A 16,905-nucleotide genomic window follows, 5' to 3' on the forward strand; every position below is an offset into this window, starting at 1 on the left:
TCTTGATTGTGTTGCCCTTTTTATAGACCTCTCTAAGGCTTTTGATACAGTTGATCATACCATCCTTCTTGAGCGATTGCGTAATATTGGTTTTGACTATAACTCTTGTAAATGGGTAGAGAATTATTTATCTGATCGATCCCAAGCTGTGACTGGCAATGGTTTTATATCAGAATTTTTAAACATATACAAAGGTGTACCGCAGGGTTCAGTTTTAGGACCTCTGCTTTTTTCTATTTATATCAATGATTTTAATTATTGTCACTAACAGCTTAATTCATCTTTATGCTGATGATTCAATAATTTATTCTTTTGCTTCATCTGTTGAACAAGCTCTAAATAATCTGCAAGATGATTTCTGCATTATCCAGAGAACTCTGTCTAACCTTAAATTGGTTTTATATCCAGAAAAATCAAAGTACTTGATTTTCACAAAAAAACGTACTGTTGACTTAGATAAGTTCACCCTCAACACAGAAGATGGGACTCCCCTGGAAAGGGTTTCTTATTATAAGTACTTGGGTATTTGGTTGGACGATAAATTGTCTTTTAAATTACATGTAGCAGAACTCTTAAAGAAGCTGAAGCCTATATTGGCATTCTTTTATAGAAATAAATCCTGTCTTCCTCAGCACTGTAGAAGGCAGATAGTGCATGCCACATTTCTATCCGTTTTAGATTACGGTGATATTATTTATATGCATGCTTGTCCCTCGGTCCTAAAACCACTTGATACAATTTATCATTCTGTTATTAGATTTATTACTGGTGATGGGTTCATGACCCATCACTGCCACCTCTATCATAATGTTGGTTGGACTTCCCTGGCTCTAAGAAGGGAGCAACACTGTATATTGTTTATTTATAAGGCACTACTAAATAAACTACCATTCTACTTATCGAGCCTAGTGAACTTCAGATCTTTTAACTTTCCAACTCGTTCATCAAAAAAATAATAATAATAATAATAATTTACTGTCACAGCTTCAGTTGGATACACTGATTCCTTTTAATCATTTTAAAGACATTCTTATTAATCTTATGATTTCTGAATGTGTATGTACTCATTGAATTTATTGTGCTTCTGTTAATTATATATTATTATGGATATGTAGTGTAATGTGTTAAAATTGTATTTGTACTGTAATCAGGGCGCCATTGGAAATGAGAGCTTGCTCTCAATTGGCCTTCCCTGAATAAATAAAGATGAAATGAAAATGAAGTGTATTTCTCAATTTTCACATCACATTGAATTAAAAGTATTCATCAGACTTACCATTTCTTTTCTCTCTGGTGTGAGGTAGGAATTGTTCTTCTTCATGGTGTACCTGAGACAACAGATATCAAGCTCAAGTTCATGGACTTGCTTTGTGTTATTTATCATAACTTTGATCCCATATTTTCTGTTAAGTATCACAAATACCGTGGACCTACCGGAAAAACCTGACTTGAAAATCCAACGAAGTTCACTGTTTCCAAAATAACGAGTGTCACTACAAGGCCAAAGACGGTCCATCCATTTCTATATATTGCCATTCCTTTTAAAGAAAGGTTGAAATGGAAGTAAGTAAACACAAGAAATGATATAGTGATTTCATCCAGCTCCAATTGCAGCATTGTTTCACAGTCTTTTGCTTGTTACAAAGTCACAGTGATGTGGAACTTTCACTTTAGTTATAGCTCTATGTACTAACTACTAAATAAATAAAAGACGAGGCAATTATTGACTTGCGCGTTTGTTTGATTAATTAATAATGATTAACTTTTACCAATGTTATTCATCTATGCCAGCTTTGTCATTAAACTTTCCAGTATGGCTTTTGGGCTAGACATTTGAAACCAAGGACTTCTGTACCAGGTATGCTGATTTAAAATAATCCTGCTAGAGAACGTCTTATCAGTATTGTGTGGGAAGGAACTTGAAATTGTTATACAACCCATATTCTGAAAAAGTTGACAGAGTATATATTGAGATAAACAAGTTTATCAGTTTGAACACAAAATCTAGTGTACATATAGTTGTACATTTTTCAATTTAGTATACTGTTTGTCACAAAGGATTAGCAAATTATTGCATTCTGTTTAATTTATGTTTTAGAAAATCAATTGAAGTAAAAATAAATTGTATCATTTTATATTACATTTAACAAGCAAATTAACCAGTTTGGGCGTTATTGGCCGTTGCTTTGTCGCATCTGTGATTTGAGTGACTTTGTACATTATTGAGTCTGTCAAGATTCAAATCACCCATGACAGACAGGTAACGCTAGCTTGACCGATATCCTTTGTATAATGACTTAGCAAGTCTTTTAAAAAAAGGACAGATTACTTATATCACTAAAGCTATGTGTGCTAATTTAAAAGGGAAAAATTGATTGTGTTAACATTCACTGTAATTATGACATAATGCTTCGATGTGCTTAGGTCAATAGTACAACCATGGCAGTGAACAGCACGTCTCCTAGCACTGTCTGTTCTCAGATGTCAGTCAAGCATAGGGAACACCCACTCCCATCACAAGTGACACTTAAAACATTCAACAGCAATATATCAGTGTTTCAGTTTTACCCTGAGTTGCCTGACCTACAGGGGCCAAGAGCAATATAGATTTCAGGCTTGAGACACTAACCACAAAAAACATTGTTTTTCAGTATACACACCTTTAATGGCTTGTCCTCTTCAAGTTAACTTTAACTGTGTTAGACAAAGCTTCCACATAGTGTTGGTTGTGAGTCAACAAGATACCAGTGTTGCTTGGTGGCACCACAGCTGAAGACTTCATTCATCATTTTTAAGGTGTCAGAAAGCAGACCTGTTCAGAATTGGAAATGATTGAAGATACTTAGTGCCAAAGTGTGCACTAAAGATTACCTATCGTACTGTTTAACACCACAAAGACATGATGTGTTGACAGTGACCTCGTCATTAGTGTAAAGGGAACACCATTTGGTTTACAGGTGCAGCAGGCAGCAAAGAAACTGTTTTCACATGATTTAAAGTCTGATATGTCTGGAAATGACAAGCCTCTCTCTGTTGTAAAAAAAAATAAAAGTCTTTTCAAGACATTATGCATTTTTCATCCCCCAAATTACCAAATCAAACTGCAATAGTTGCTGCAGTAGTTTAGATGTAGATTAATTTTTAACTTTGACTGGGTATTTAGCTAAAAAGACTGGTGTGGTTAGTGCATTTTCTAAACTGTGTCCAAAATCACTCACTTGATTACTCCTTCACTACTCATTGTGTGATAGTGAATGAGTCAACTGAATATTGTTAGCTATTATAAGCACAAACTCAAGCTGCACAGAAAGATGGTAAACTTCAAAAGAAAGCGACTTTGAAAGAAAATCTGAACTCAACAAGATCTGGCACAAGTTGCCACTACTGACTACAAGGGGACAACTATTTCACTATAACCTCAATCATTTTACCCACACGCGAATATGCTTTGTTAAAAAGGCTCCATAGAAAAGGATTTCTACAAAATCAGAAAAGAGGTCACCTCTGTAAACAGCCAGCTCAGGTTCAGTGAGATCATTCTTAAAAACACCAGCACGAGGACAAAAAAAATATTCAAGTCCTAACAAATTTTCACATTTTCACAGACATGTAAAACAGCCAGCTTACTTACGTTCGCTTCTTACCGCCCTCTCTCTTATGCTGTATTTATCCACTCTGTGTTTAGGAAACACACTTCTCTACAGAAGCCTGCAGAGTGCTGAGGCTGTCACCTGCGAGTGGAACTATGGGAAACATGCTGCTGGAATAACTTCCTGAAATATAGTAAGGGACACTTTGTGGCTCAACAGGTTTGATAATAATTACCTCAGTTTCCTCGTCTGTTTTTATCAGCTGTTCTGTTATTGTACTGGTAGATAACAAAGATATTAATCAAGAAAATTAACAGGTAAAAAAATATATAGATTATTATGTTGTCAAAGAGGATCCCCCCCCCCCCCAAACAATTAACATACAAAAGGCATTCTTTAACAATGGTAGAACCATGCAGGAGGTTGAACAGTTTAAAGGTAATATGATAGCACAAAGCACCAGGGAGACAGCGACTCAGTGTCCAACACAGAAGCAGCTATATTTAAATACCAAGAACTCTGCAAGTAGCAGGCTTACTCATTCACTTAGTCTGGACATGATTTAACAAACGTCAAATTTGTTTTCTAGGTGCCGAGGAATGATTTTGATTTAAGACTAAGAAAAGACACATAAAATATTAAGCCAGCCAAAAAAAACACACTCAAATATCCAGATGCCCTGAAGCAAAACTCTTAACACTTAAAGCCAAAAGCAGCCACACCTTCAAAAACCCAACAATACAAACAAGCAAATCAGACTTATGTGCAGCCCTGAGAAACATGCTCAAGTCTGAAGATTGAATTACACACACATACGTCCTAAATCGGATTTTTTTCACTCTTTTATTTTCCATTTATTTTCAGTTTTGCTGCCCTCTTTGCCTTTGTTTTTTTTCAGATTTCCCTCCAGTCTCAGCAGCTACAAGGTATTTTAACAAGTTATGAGACAGTCTCAATTAAATACAGATGCCTTGTTTTGATCTACATCAGCAAAAGAGACCACCAGAAGAAAAGATGCACGCATATGTTCAAACAGTTAAAGGAAGCAGGAGGAGATTTTCTTTATATATATATATATATATATATATGTGTGTGTATATATATATATATATATATGTATATATGTATATATGTATGTATATATATATATATATATATATATATATATATATGTATATATGTATATATATATATATATATATATATATGTGTATATATATATATATATATATATATATATATATATATATATTGTGGTCATGGCAGGATCAGTAAAGATAAAATAAAATAGTTGCCCGGAAGAACAAAAATATTAATAAAAAGAAGCTAAATAGGACAGTGATAAAGCAGGGAAAAAACATGAGTCAACCTTTGTTGGTCATTTAATTGTGGGATTAAAAGAGATACATAACCAATTCTGAAGTGGCTCTCGTCCTCCAGGTATGTAACATGTCTATTTTATTTACGAAACAAATAGTTTTAGCCACCAACTTCAATTCATATATATATGTAAAATTACGCACATTACTTACTTTGTTCACCATCATCATGTTATTAATCTTACATACTCAGAAATAGAAACACTCACTCATCGTTATGCATATTGCAAAAGCGGCGTTTAGAAAAGGAAATTATTAAAAATACGTTGCAATATAAAGGGTCCTTGTTGCCGATTTGATTGAGATTTAAGATTTAATCTGTTGCAGATTCTTTTGAGAGGTATCATTGCACTCAGCAGAGACTTTCCTTTTCATCTATGACACTTTGCCATGCCCCCTATAATCGTCCCATTCCCTCATCATAACTCATGAACCAGTTTCTGTAGATACCATGTTCTACTTCAATTTGTAGAAATAGATGCTTTTATCAGGTCCCACCGACGTGCAGAAGAGTGCGAGGGCCCAGCCTTGAATATTGTCTTGCACAAAAGGGGCGAAGCCAAAGCAGAGCCTAAAATTGTGCCCAATGTTACAGCACAAGATCTAGAATCAGTGTTGGTGTTGGGGGATGTAACAGAGGGCTAATCATGCGTCAGGGTCAGTATGGGACATAAAAATAAGAAAAACACAGTTTTAGTGGAGGAGTTCATTAAGCATCTCTTACTGTGTTATGAAAGTTTGAAATATATAGTGTAGACGCAGCCCTCAAAGACCTGGGGCCTCATGTATAAATGATGTGTACACACATAAACATTGCGTGCGCTGTTTTTTCCGCACACGCCACATGCATGAAAAGTGAACTAAAAAGTGAAAAAAAGAATGTGCGGACCGTTCCACAACCTTTCGAGGTGCCGTGAAAACACAATTTTTCCGAATTTTTTCTCATAAATCTGCAACTTTTTCGCGCAAATTTGCCAACTTTAATCTCGTAAATCTGCTACTTTTTTTCTCATCGATTTGCCACTTTAATCTACCTAATTTGCAAGTTTTTTCTTGAGAATTTACCCCCCTACCCCGGATCCGTTTTTTTTTGGTTCAAATTTAGCCCCAATATGCCGTAGTAGAAATGTGATTGTTATCTGTAAATGGCTGCAAAGTCAGTAAAAGAGCTGCATTATATGCATGCTGATTGGTCTTGTGGCAGGCTGCAAGTCAATCTACCTGGTGTCTGTAAAATACCCTGAGGTGGGACACCAAACCCCCACATGATCCCCTATTGTGTTTGGTCAATCTCAGCACCAGACTCCACATCTGCAGAGGTGTTCACACAGGGTTATTGGCACAGCAAAAGGAAACACGGCCAACAGTCAACATCACGGCTGAAGAACTTGCTCTGCAGGTTTCACAGCTCTTCCCGTAAGAATCTGAGACTTGACGCCACTCAAAACTGCATTTTTTTCTTCTTGTCAGTCGGTGAAATCTAAAACCAGATCTTAAAAGGTCATTACTAGGTCTACTGGTAATCCTTCTACTGAAGGGATTTTTTCAATGTGCTTTGCCAGCATCACACTGTGCTGGTAGACCCTTGCCACACAGTTGGAAATGTAAATAAACAACTTGCACATAGCTTAGATTGAAACAGTTCACGCTTATTTGGTTTTGTTGACAGTTCTTAGTTTCTATTTGCAGTGCACACATTTTGTTAACAACCCATCTTTGTTTATCTTCAGTTAAGTTTGCCTTAAGTTATTCTAATTGTTGTTAGCCAGTGCTAAGGGCTGTTGCACTCTCTTAAGCAGAGCTCTTCGATATAGGAGGTGGCCAACACTGTTGATGAGGCTCTCAACTTTTTTGGACTTTTCAGTGATATAGAGACTAAATAAGGGCACCAATAACAAAAATTTTCCATTTCGTCATTGCTGAGTGGCAGGAAACCCAACAGAGCTGCAGACCGAAGACATCACATGCGCCTGGCACCTATTGTTCACAAGCACTGTGATGCCCCGTGCTTTCTTCTTACTGCTCCTCCCAAGGTCTCTGTCTGCCCATAGCATCTGAAAGCCAGTGATGGTCATGGTCACGGTCACGTTTGTGTCCAGGAGTATGTCTCTCTGAAACACTGTTTTATAAGACAGCACAAGATCCATGGACATTGTGCTGCAATTTTGCAGTTTTTGCTTCGTCTCTGTTCTGAGCTGTTGCACTTCTAATTTATATATATATCCTAATATATACTTGTATATATATATGCAAACTTATATATGATTTGAGTTTTGGTCTGTTTTAGGCTCAAAAATCAAAGTCTGAACTGAAATGTTGAGTACATGACTGCATATACGTATACACAGTATAACATTTATAGTCTGGGAACGACCCAAAGTCAGACCAGTCAATCAGAAAAAAGGAACGTGAAGAAGAAAAAACAGGCAAAAGTTCAAAAGTAACCATCAAAAGGAAAAGACAAATGAGGACGGCCCTGCCTGACTGACCAAACTTGCTGTTCTTAAGCCCCTGAAGGTGCTCTGGTTGTTGCCTTGCTGGTTGAGGCAGCACCCTCCTGGACAATTTTTTATTGCTATTTTTTAAATGATTAATTAATTAATCAATTGAAAAAAAATCTCACTCTGTTATTCTACTTAAATGGACTTTATTATTATAAGTTATTGTTAATGTTTTTGTTATTAACAACTATGACTCTGCTCCTCTTCTTCTCATCCATCCACCATATATACCTCACACAAGGCTTTACGACACACACACACACACACACACATTCACAACATAACCCTGCTGTATTCTTTATTGATGGACTTTTTGCTAACTGGTACTAAAAAAAAATAATGTCTGGTACAACTAAAGGTACATTTGTTTGGACAAATATAATGATAACAACAAAAATAGCTCATGAGAGTTTAATTTAAGAGCTGATGTGATGGGAATTTGGGCTCTTTTTAGTTAGCCGGATCATTTGGCTCAGCTAACCAAGAAGAGCAGGCTTGTTCGGCTCCGAAAATAACTCTTCATTTTACCACTTATACCTTTTATAATTCAGCCAAATTTAGCACTGTTTTGAGTTGTGATTTGTATTTGAACACATATATCATCTGTAGCCATTTGCATTTACAGTTGTAAAAATACCTTGTAATTTTCTAACTTGCTTTAAGTACCACTCTGCTACACAACGCAGATAGAAAATGCCTATAAAAACCTAAGCATAAAAATTTAAAAAGGACAGCTATTGACATTTAATGTCAGGAGCAAGTGGCAGAAGCATGCTAGCTTGCCTTTTTTCTTCCAACTGAACTACTGGATGTACAATTCTCTCATGCCTGTGTAAGTTATATAAGGACCCTGCTAGATAGGAGAGCTTCACTTTACAAATTCTACACTAAATGCTACTTCTTTTTCGACTTTCACTTATCTTTGCACCACACTCCTCTCTCTCCTCTGTGCATGTCTCCCCCTCCTCCTGTCACGTCTCAGCGCAGCCACCCCCATCCCTCCCTGCTTGATGGTATGATCCTTGTCAATCCTCACCTGATTGGTTTGCACAGCATGCACATATGACACACATGACACCCTTAGTCAGCGTCCACAGCACCCACAGGTACTTTTCCTAACGAGAAAAGTAAAAAAAAAGAAGAAGAAGAACGGCTCGCTGAGGGGCATGAGCCGGCTCCCATCATTCACTTAAAAGAGCCGGCTCTTTGAACCGACTCATTCGCGACTGACACATCACTAATATCTAGCCATTTTCCATGGTTTTCTTGATAACGATTTTGGTTATTTTCAAGAAAACCATGGAACATGATTAGATATTGGCTCTTAAATTGAACTCTCATGAGGGACTTTGTTATTATTATATTTTTTCCAAACAAATGTACCTTTAGTTGTACCAGGCATTAATATGAACAAGAAACTGAAGAAAACAATAGTCTAATCAATTTTTCCACGACTGTAGATATATATTTATATATAGACTTACAGCCAAGAGCTGAGAAGGGAAGCTGTCTATATAGGGCTCCTGTATGAGGAGGCCCATAACACACTAGAATGAATAGCTGTGGATGCAGGGAGGAGCATGGTAAGATTGTTGCATTACACCCCAGTTTACAGCATTTGTGTACCAACCTTGAAGATACCAAACAACATTTGGGTGTGACTTTATTACGCGAAATCTCTGCTGGTTGGATTGATCGTGATGAATCACTGGGATGATTCAGTTATAGAACATGTTGGACTGACATTGTGAATAGGCCAACAAGAATGACAAGAATCTAAAACATGCTTGACACCTTTTCTCTCAAAGTTGAAATGTTTTTGCCTGAGGTATTGTCCTGTCCTGAAGAACATTATGTATCCTGATGACTAGCATGAATGGGTCAATGTGCTTGTTAGAGACTCTTGTTTGATAAAGGAGAAAAGTAACTTACAACAAAATGCATGGTTAAAAACTGAGAAACCAGGGGTGGTCGGTAGCGTAGTGGGTTACGCAGGCGCCCCATGTGTAGAGGCTATAGTCCTCGCTGCAGCTGGCCCCGGTTCGAGTCCCGCATCGGACGGCCCTTTACTGCATGTCATTCCCCTCTCTCTGCCCCCTGTTTCCTGTCTCTCTTCAGCTATCCTGTCAATTAAAGGCATGAAAAAGCCCAAAAATATACAAAAAAAAAACAAAACTGAGAAACCATTTAAAAAAGCACTCATTCACCTGCTTCAGTCTATTGCTCCGGATCTCCTCCCGTTCCTCTCCCATCTTATCAACACTTCTTGACTACTGGCTGTTTTCCTAACTCTCTGAAGGAAGCAAGGGTGAATCCTCTCCTAAAGAAATCCACCCTCGACCCATCCTTAGTCGACAACTACAGACCCGTCTCTCTCCTGCTGTTCCTCTCCAAAACTCTGGAACTGGCTATCTTCAATCAACTATCCTGCTATCTGCATAGGTACAATCTCCTTGACTCTCACCAGTCTGGTTTCAAGAAGGGCCACTCAACAGAGACTGCCCTTCTCGCTGTGACTGAACAGCTTCACAAGGCGAAAGCGGCCTCTCTCTCATCTGTGGTGGTTCTACTGGACCTTTCTGCCGCTTTCGATACTGTTGATCATCAGATCCTCATCTCCACCCTTCACCACCTTGGAGTATCGGGCTCTGCCCTCTCTCTGCCGCACCTTTCATGTAACTTGGAGGGGTTCTGTTACAGAACCCTGTCCACTCACCACCGGGGGCCCTCAATGCTCTGTCCTTGGTCCGCTTCTTTTCTCGGTATACACCAACTCCCTTGGCTCCCTCATCCAGTAGCAGGGCTTCTCCTATCATAGCTATGCCAACAACACCCAGCTAATCTTCTCATTTCCACAGTCTGAAACACAGGCAGCAGCACGTATCTCTGCATGTCTGGCCGACATCTCCCAGTGGATGTCCTCGCACCACCTCAAACTCAACCTGGGAAAGACTGAGCTACTTTACCTCCCAGGGAAGGGCTCTCCCACCACTGACCTCCACATCACTGTCCAGAACACAGTGGTTGTCTCCACAAATACCGCCAAAAACCTTGGCGTGACTCTTGACAACCAACTGTCCCTCATCACAAACATCACCACCCCACCAGATCTTGCAGATTCTTGCTGCATAACATCAGGAGAATCCGCCCGTTTCTCACTCAGAAGGCACCTCAGGTCCTGGTCCAGGCACTGGTCATCTCACGCCTGGACTACTGCAACTCCCTCATGGCAGGTCTGACTGCCAAAGCCATCCGACCTCTGCAACTCATCATATACAGGTCCTTCTCAAAAAATTAGCATATTGTGATAAAGTTCATCCTTTTCCATAATGTAATGATAAAAATTAAACTTTCATATATTTTAGATTCATTACACACAACTGAAGTAGTTAAAGCCTTTTATTGTTTTAATATTGATGATTTTGGAAAAAAAAGGAAAGAAAAACTCAAAATCCCTATCTCAAAAAATTAGCATATTTCATCCGACCAATAAAAGAAAAGTGTTTTTAATACAAAAAAAAGTCAACCTTCAAATAATTATGTTCAGTTATGCACTCAATACTTGGTCGGGAACCCTTTTGCAGAAATGACTGCTTCAATGCGGCGTGGCATGGAGGCAATCAGCCTGTGGCACTGCTGAGGTGTTATGGAGGCCCAGGATGCTTCGATAGCGGCCTTAAGCTCATCCAGAGTGTTGGGTCTTGCGTCTCTCAACTTTCTCTTCACAATATCCCACAGATTCTCTATGGGGTTCAGATCAGGAGAGTTGGCAGGCCAATTGAGTACAGTAATACCATGGTCAGTAAACCATTTACCAGTGGTTTTGGCACTGTGAGCAGGTGCCAGGTGGTGCTGAAAAATGAAATCTTCATCTCCATAAAGCTTTTCAGCAGATGGAAGCATGAAGTGCTCCAAAATCTCCTGATAGCTAGCTGCATTGACCCTGCCCTTGATAAAACACAGTGGACCAACACCAGCAGCTGACATGGCACCCCAGACCATCGCTGACTGTGGGTACTTGACACTGGACTTCAGGCATTTTGGCATTTCCTTCTCCCCAGTCTTCCTCCAGACTCTGGCACCTTGATTTCCGAATGACATGCAAAATTTGCTTTCATCCGAAAAAAGTACTGTGGGCCACTGAGCAACAGTCCAGTGCTGCTTCTCTGTAGCCCAGGTCAGGCGCTTCTGCCGCTGTTTCTGGTTCAAAAGTGGCTTGACCTGGGGAATGCGGCACCTGTAGCCCATTTCCTGCACACGCCTGTGCACGGTGGCTCTGGATGTTTCTACTCCAGACTCAGTCCACTGCTTCCGCAGGTCCCCCAAGGTCTGGAATCGGCCCTTCTCCACAATCTTCCTCAGGGTCCGGTCACCTCTTCTCGTTGTGCAGCGTTTTCTGCCACACTTTTTCCTTCCCACAGACTTCCCACTGAGGTGCCTTGATACAGCACTCTGGGAACAGCCTATTCGTTCAGAAATTTCTTTCTGTGTCTTATCCTCTTGCTTGAGGGTGTCAATGATGGCCTTCTGGACAGCAGTCAGGTCAGCAGTCTTACCCATGATTGCGGTTTTGAGTAATGAATCAGGCTGGGAGTTTTTAAAAGCCTCAGGAATCTTTTGCAGGTGTTTAGAGTTAATTCGTTGATTCAGATGATTAGGTTAATAGCTCGTTTAGAGAACCTTTTCATGATATGCTAATTTTTTGAGATAGGGATTTTGAGTTTTTCTTTCCTTTTTTTCCAAAATCATCAATATTAAAACAATAAAAGGCTTGAACTACTTCAGTTGTGTGTAATGAATCTAAAATATATGAAAGTTTAATTTTTATCATTACATTATGGAAAAGGATGAACTTTATCACAATATGCTAATTTTTTGAGAAGGACCTGTATATATATATATATATATAATTTTTTTTTTAAATGCTCTTCTTCTTTTCTCTTTTTCTCTTCTTTTCTTCTTTAACATATAGCACTCCTGTAGCGATGACAGTTGGCTCTCAAAGTTATGTACTCATTTGATTCCTGTGTTCTAAGTCTAGTACCCTCAGGTTGAACGGACTTATTGTAAGTCGCTTTGGACAAAAGCGTCAGCTAAATGACATGTAATGTAATGTAATGTCATTGTAAAGCTTGACTAAAATCAGGTTTGTGCTTTCATAGAACTGCAGCTGTTTTGTTTGACGAATAAGGAAGGCCAATAAATGTGTGTCTGGTTACATATTTGGCAAGGTCTCCTTCACTGGAATTAGGTTGGTTGGAACACAACCAGGTGTTTGTCACTTTACATGCACAGTTTGATCGAGCTATGCTTAAAAATTGCTATTGGCATCGAATAGGACTTCTGTCCTTGTCCCAGTTTACATGCAGCTGAGAAAAGAGAATAACTGACAGGGATGTGTCCTCCTCCTCAACACTGGGTGGTGCGTCGTTTCAGCGGGTTAATATTGCCCCCTTTCCGATTGACCTCAGTTCGACACTTTGTGTCGTTGCTACTGACGACTGGCGACCGGCTAAAGCGCAACTGCTAACGCGACCGGCTTTCTTGGATGTTTTTGTTCCGGGGTCATACACCAGTGCGGGGGCTGGAGCATGCGCACATGCGTTGTCTTGTCATACATGCAGGCAAAAATACTATTCCAATCACATTATCTGGGTGTTATAGTCAGATTAAGGCAATAATTTGTTTTTTTCAAGTGTCATGTAAACGTACTGACTGGAATATGTGAACATACAGGTACACCAACAAGCTGTAGTACGTGATAACTTGAAAAACAAATGATTGATATAAAATGTAACAAGATGGACATCAGATATTGCTAATGAGAGTCAAGCTAGCTGCAAAGTCTGTTAGCAGTTGGAGACATGAGGAAGTTAAGAAATTGAGATACGTTGTTGGAAATGGCTGTGAACACCTCAATCACGTCTTATCATATTTGTGGATAAAATATATCATCAAAACATTTTTAATAGGGCAGCAGCACTACAAGAACAAAGTGACACTAAAAGAAAGAAAAAACACAAACTTAAGAGTTAAAAGTCAAAAGAGCATACACTTTCAACATGTGCATACCATGTGCAAACTACTGTAAGATGTGCAAAATTAATTTCATAATTGGCAAGTCGTGTTTTAAAATTTTGTTTTAATGATTTCAAAGGCTTCATTCGCAGGTCTGCTGGGACTAATGTTGCCCTGTAAAGCAGGTGTAAAAATCCTTTGTCTTTTTTTTTCAAAAGCTGCAAACACACACTCAAACTAAGTTCACTGTTCAATTCTGTGAGGCAGAACAGGCAAGATTAGCACAGTAGGTATGTGTGCATATGTTAGACATGGAGGGAGATGGCGTAGGAACTCAGCACTTTCAAGTCTCCATCCCCCTCTCTCTCTCCCTCTCTCTCGCTCTTTGGAGAACAATTGGGGTGGAAGTTATGGCTATATAATGTCACATCAATATATAAACTGGTGCACAGTGTTTAAAAGTTTAGTTGATGTCCGGGATCAACTTTATTGTTATTCTCTTCGGCATAAAACTGTACTTCTTGCCTTCAACTCTGACTCCAGTGAAGTTTCTGGACTTAGTCTTTTTATTCTAGAAATTGGTTATAACTCATTTTTGATAGTGTGGTGGGCCTACAGATGTCAGGCAGATGTTCATCTTTGAGGCCTCTCTACGACGCTGGCTAGATCTTTATTCACAAACAAGTAAAAGCTGCATGTGTACATGAAGTAGCTAGCATAGCACAGAAGTGGACGTTCTGCTAATCTCTGCTAAAGTTAGCTCCACATATTTTTACATCTCCAACCTTTATATCTTCCAACCTCCCTGGGGAACGAGTACCACAACCATACACTCATATGCCGCAGACACAACATTTAACTACACAAACTTAAAGTCCACAAAAAACAGCGTCCATGAAGCAGAGCTGTATAGTAGTCGGACCCTAGTCTGAGCTGACCGATGCTACAGTATGATGTCCACATGCATTTGTAGGGCAGGGCTGAATTGGTCAATTCAGCTGAAACAGACAAGTTGTACAAACAAGAACAAATATGAGCTGGATACTGTTAGACCTGCAATATGGCTGCCAGAGGTTATTTTACATCACCTGCACGCCCTCTATCCTACTGCCAAATAACACATCCTTTGTGTATCGGTTGAGATTAATGTGACTCCAACTTTCAGCAGGTCCTCACACACACATCCTGTGAACTCACACAACCACATTAAGTACAAGAAGCTCATACAAAAGCTGCACCCAACTCAGTTACTGTAACTGGAGCCACTCTGGACTTTTATGCTGCCGATTAAAGGTTAACAAAAAAGTGAGGGATTTAAAACAATGAGGACACACTAGAGACTGAACTTGTGTGTATGTGCATGTATCTGGTGCGCATGTATCTGGTGCCTCAAGTGTCACAGAAGTTCTATACATGCATGCCTTCGTAGCTATTTTTAGACAAGTAAGGAAGAAGATAATTGAAGAGCATGATGGAAAAAATATGTGGGTAGAACATTGTATATGAGTGATTAACTGCTTCAGTTTTAAGGTGGTGGCTCACAGGTGTGATGGCTCACTGTGCTTTTCTACTTTGAAAAGTCAAAATATCCGGATTGTGACAGTGTCAATATGCACCACATCCATTTGGTAATTATATTATATTTAAAGTTCACTATGCCTTCTGTATTAGGCATATCCATGCTTAAAAGCAGGTGCAAATGATCATTGGTACCAACATTTAAAAAGAAAAGAAGAAAAAGGAAACACCCACTCATTGTAACCTAACTAAAAGCCCCACAGTTGTCAGTGTGTCGATCTGTTCTATGCAGTTAGTGCAGTTTTCACATGTTAGTAAGCTACTTCTGGTTTTTACTGCTAATAATGAACCACTCTGCTATTGTGATATCTTTAACCAGATTGTGTGAAAACATAGCTTAGTTGTGGAGTTGGCAGGCCACATTGTGCATGCACTTGACTACACTACACACTTGCCTATACCTCCTTTCTAGTCTCTGTGCGCTCAAAAAAGCTGAATAAGTGACAACTACACACAAAGTTATGAAAAATGCTTTGAGCTTTATTTGTTGAATTTAAGAGGTTAACTCGAGCCATTTCACCAGAAAATTAGAAATAAAAGACACATGAATTATATGTCTGCCTCTCAAATGGAAAGAGTATTAGTGCATCATTGTAACATTTTAATATAAACTACATTGAGCATGTAGCAACATACAACATACAGTCTCGTGGAAGATAAACTGAAAAAAATCACTTGTATTCTATTATTTCTACTATACCACTGAAACACTCACCCACCATTTTATTTTATTTTTTGATGTATGGCTTTGCTTCCAGAGCAGCAGGTCATCCCCTAATCCAACACTGCCCCCTGCTGGTCTGGCAGAGTGATTGCAAGCTAAAATGCTAAAACACACAGATGATCTGGTCCTGGTTCCCTCCAGCTGGAGGGGGTGGAAAGAACAAAAAGGAGGGGCTGAGAAAAGGGACCATAATAGGGACAAAAATATCTGTGAATGTGGTTTACAAGATTCTTAAACTGCTTAAAACACCAGTGTCATGTTGAGTTACCTTATTTACTATTGTCTGTCTGTAGTTTCATATGTTCATTTCATGTAAGCAATAACCACCATGTTAATTAAAAAAATTAAACACTGAAATCATGTGAAAGGCAAGGGAATCCTGGATGATTGGCACAATCGACAAAAAGAAAGACTAAATAAAGTGCTTTTAATGTTCTTTGATGTAGTCAGCTTCTCTTTTCAAACCAGCTTTCAGCTTTCAAGTCTCTTTGTTAAGGTCACACTACGCTCATAATGCCACCTTAAACACGACTGAACATGCTTAAGAAAAGTGAAAAGACTTGACTCCAGCTCAACATTCAACACGATCATCCCCCAGCATTTAGTAAGCAAACTGGCCCCCCTGGGCCTCAACACCCCCCTGTGTAACTGGCTGCTAGACTCAAGAAACACCTCCAGCATCATTCGTTCCCCTCAGGGCTGTGGTCTGAGTCCACTGCTGTTCTCCCTGATGACCCAAGACTGCTGTGCCAGGTTCAGTACGAACCTCATCATAAAGTATGCAGATGACATGACAGTGGTGGGCTTCATCAGGGATAACAATGAACTGGCATACAGAGAAGAGGTGAAACAACTGGTGGACTGGTGTGACACAAACACTCTGGTCCTGAATGTCAACAAAACCAAGGAGATCATCGTTGACTTAAGAAAAACCCAACACAGTCAAACACCACTACTAATCAATGACGCCGCAGAGGAGCTAGTCAGTGAAAATCTCAGACAGTTTGACCTGGTCTCTTCACACCACAGCTCTTGTGAAGAGAGCACAGCGTCCGCACTTCCTGCGCTGAATGAGAAGAGCACCATAGAGAGCATTCTGACCGATTGCATCTCTG

At 39.3% G+C, this 16,905-nt stretch overlaps 1 protein-coding gene across 1 annotated transcript in view; it reads right to left on the reverse strand.

Moving 5' to 3' along the window:
- Positions 1-3,723, reverse strand: part of LOC131991519 (uncharacterized) — a 47,307-nt gene extending 43,584 nt beyond the window's left edge. The window contains exons 1-4 of the mRNA XM_059356975.1: positions 3,632-3,723; positions 2,661-2,812; positions 1,435-1,538; positions 1,277-1,328 (exon numbers count right to left, since the gene is read on the reverse strand). Coding sequence (XP_059212958.1) covers positions 1,277-1,328; positions 1,435-1,536 — 154 coding nt within the window. The 5' untranslated portion in view covers positions 1,537-1,538; positions 2,661-2,812; positions 3,632-3,723. The remainder of the gene's footprint in view (positions 1-1,276; positions 1,329-1,434; positions 1,539-2,660; positions 2,813-3,631) is intronic.
- Positions 3,724-16,905: the final 13,182 nt, after the last annotated feature.

Source organism: Centropristis striata, chromosome 18, assembly GCF_030273125.1.
Source record: "Centropristis striata isolate RG_2023a ecotype Rhode Island chromosome 18, C.striata_1.0, whole genome shotgun sequence".
Lineage (NCBI taxonomy): Eukaryota > Metazoa > Chordata > Actinopteri > Perciformes > Serranidae > Centropristis > Centropristis striata.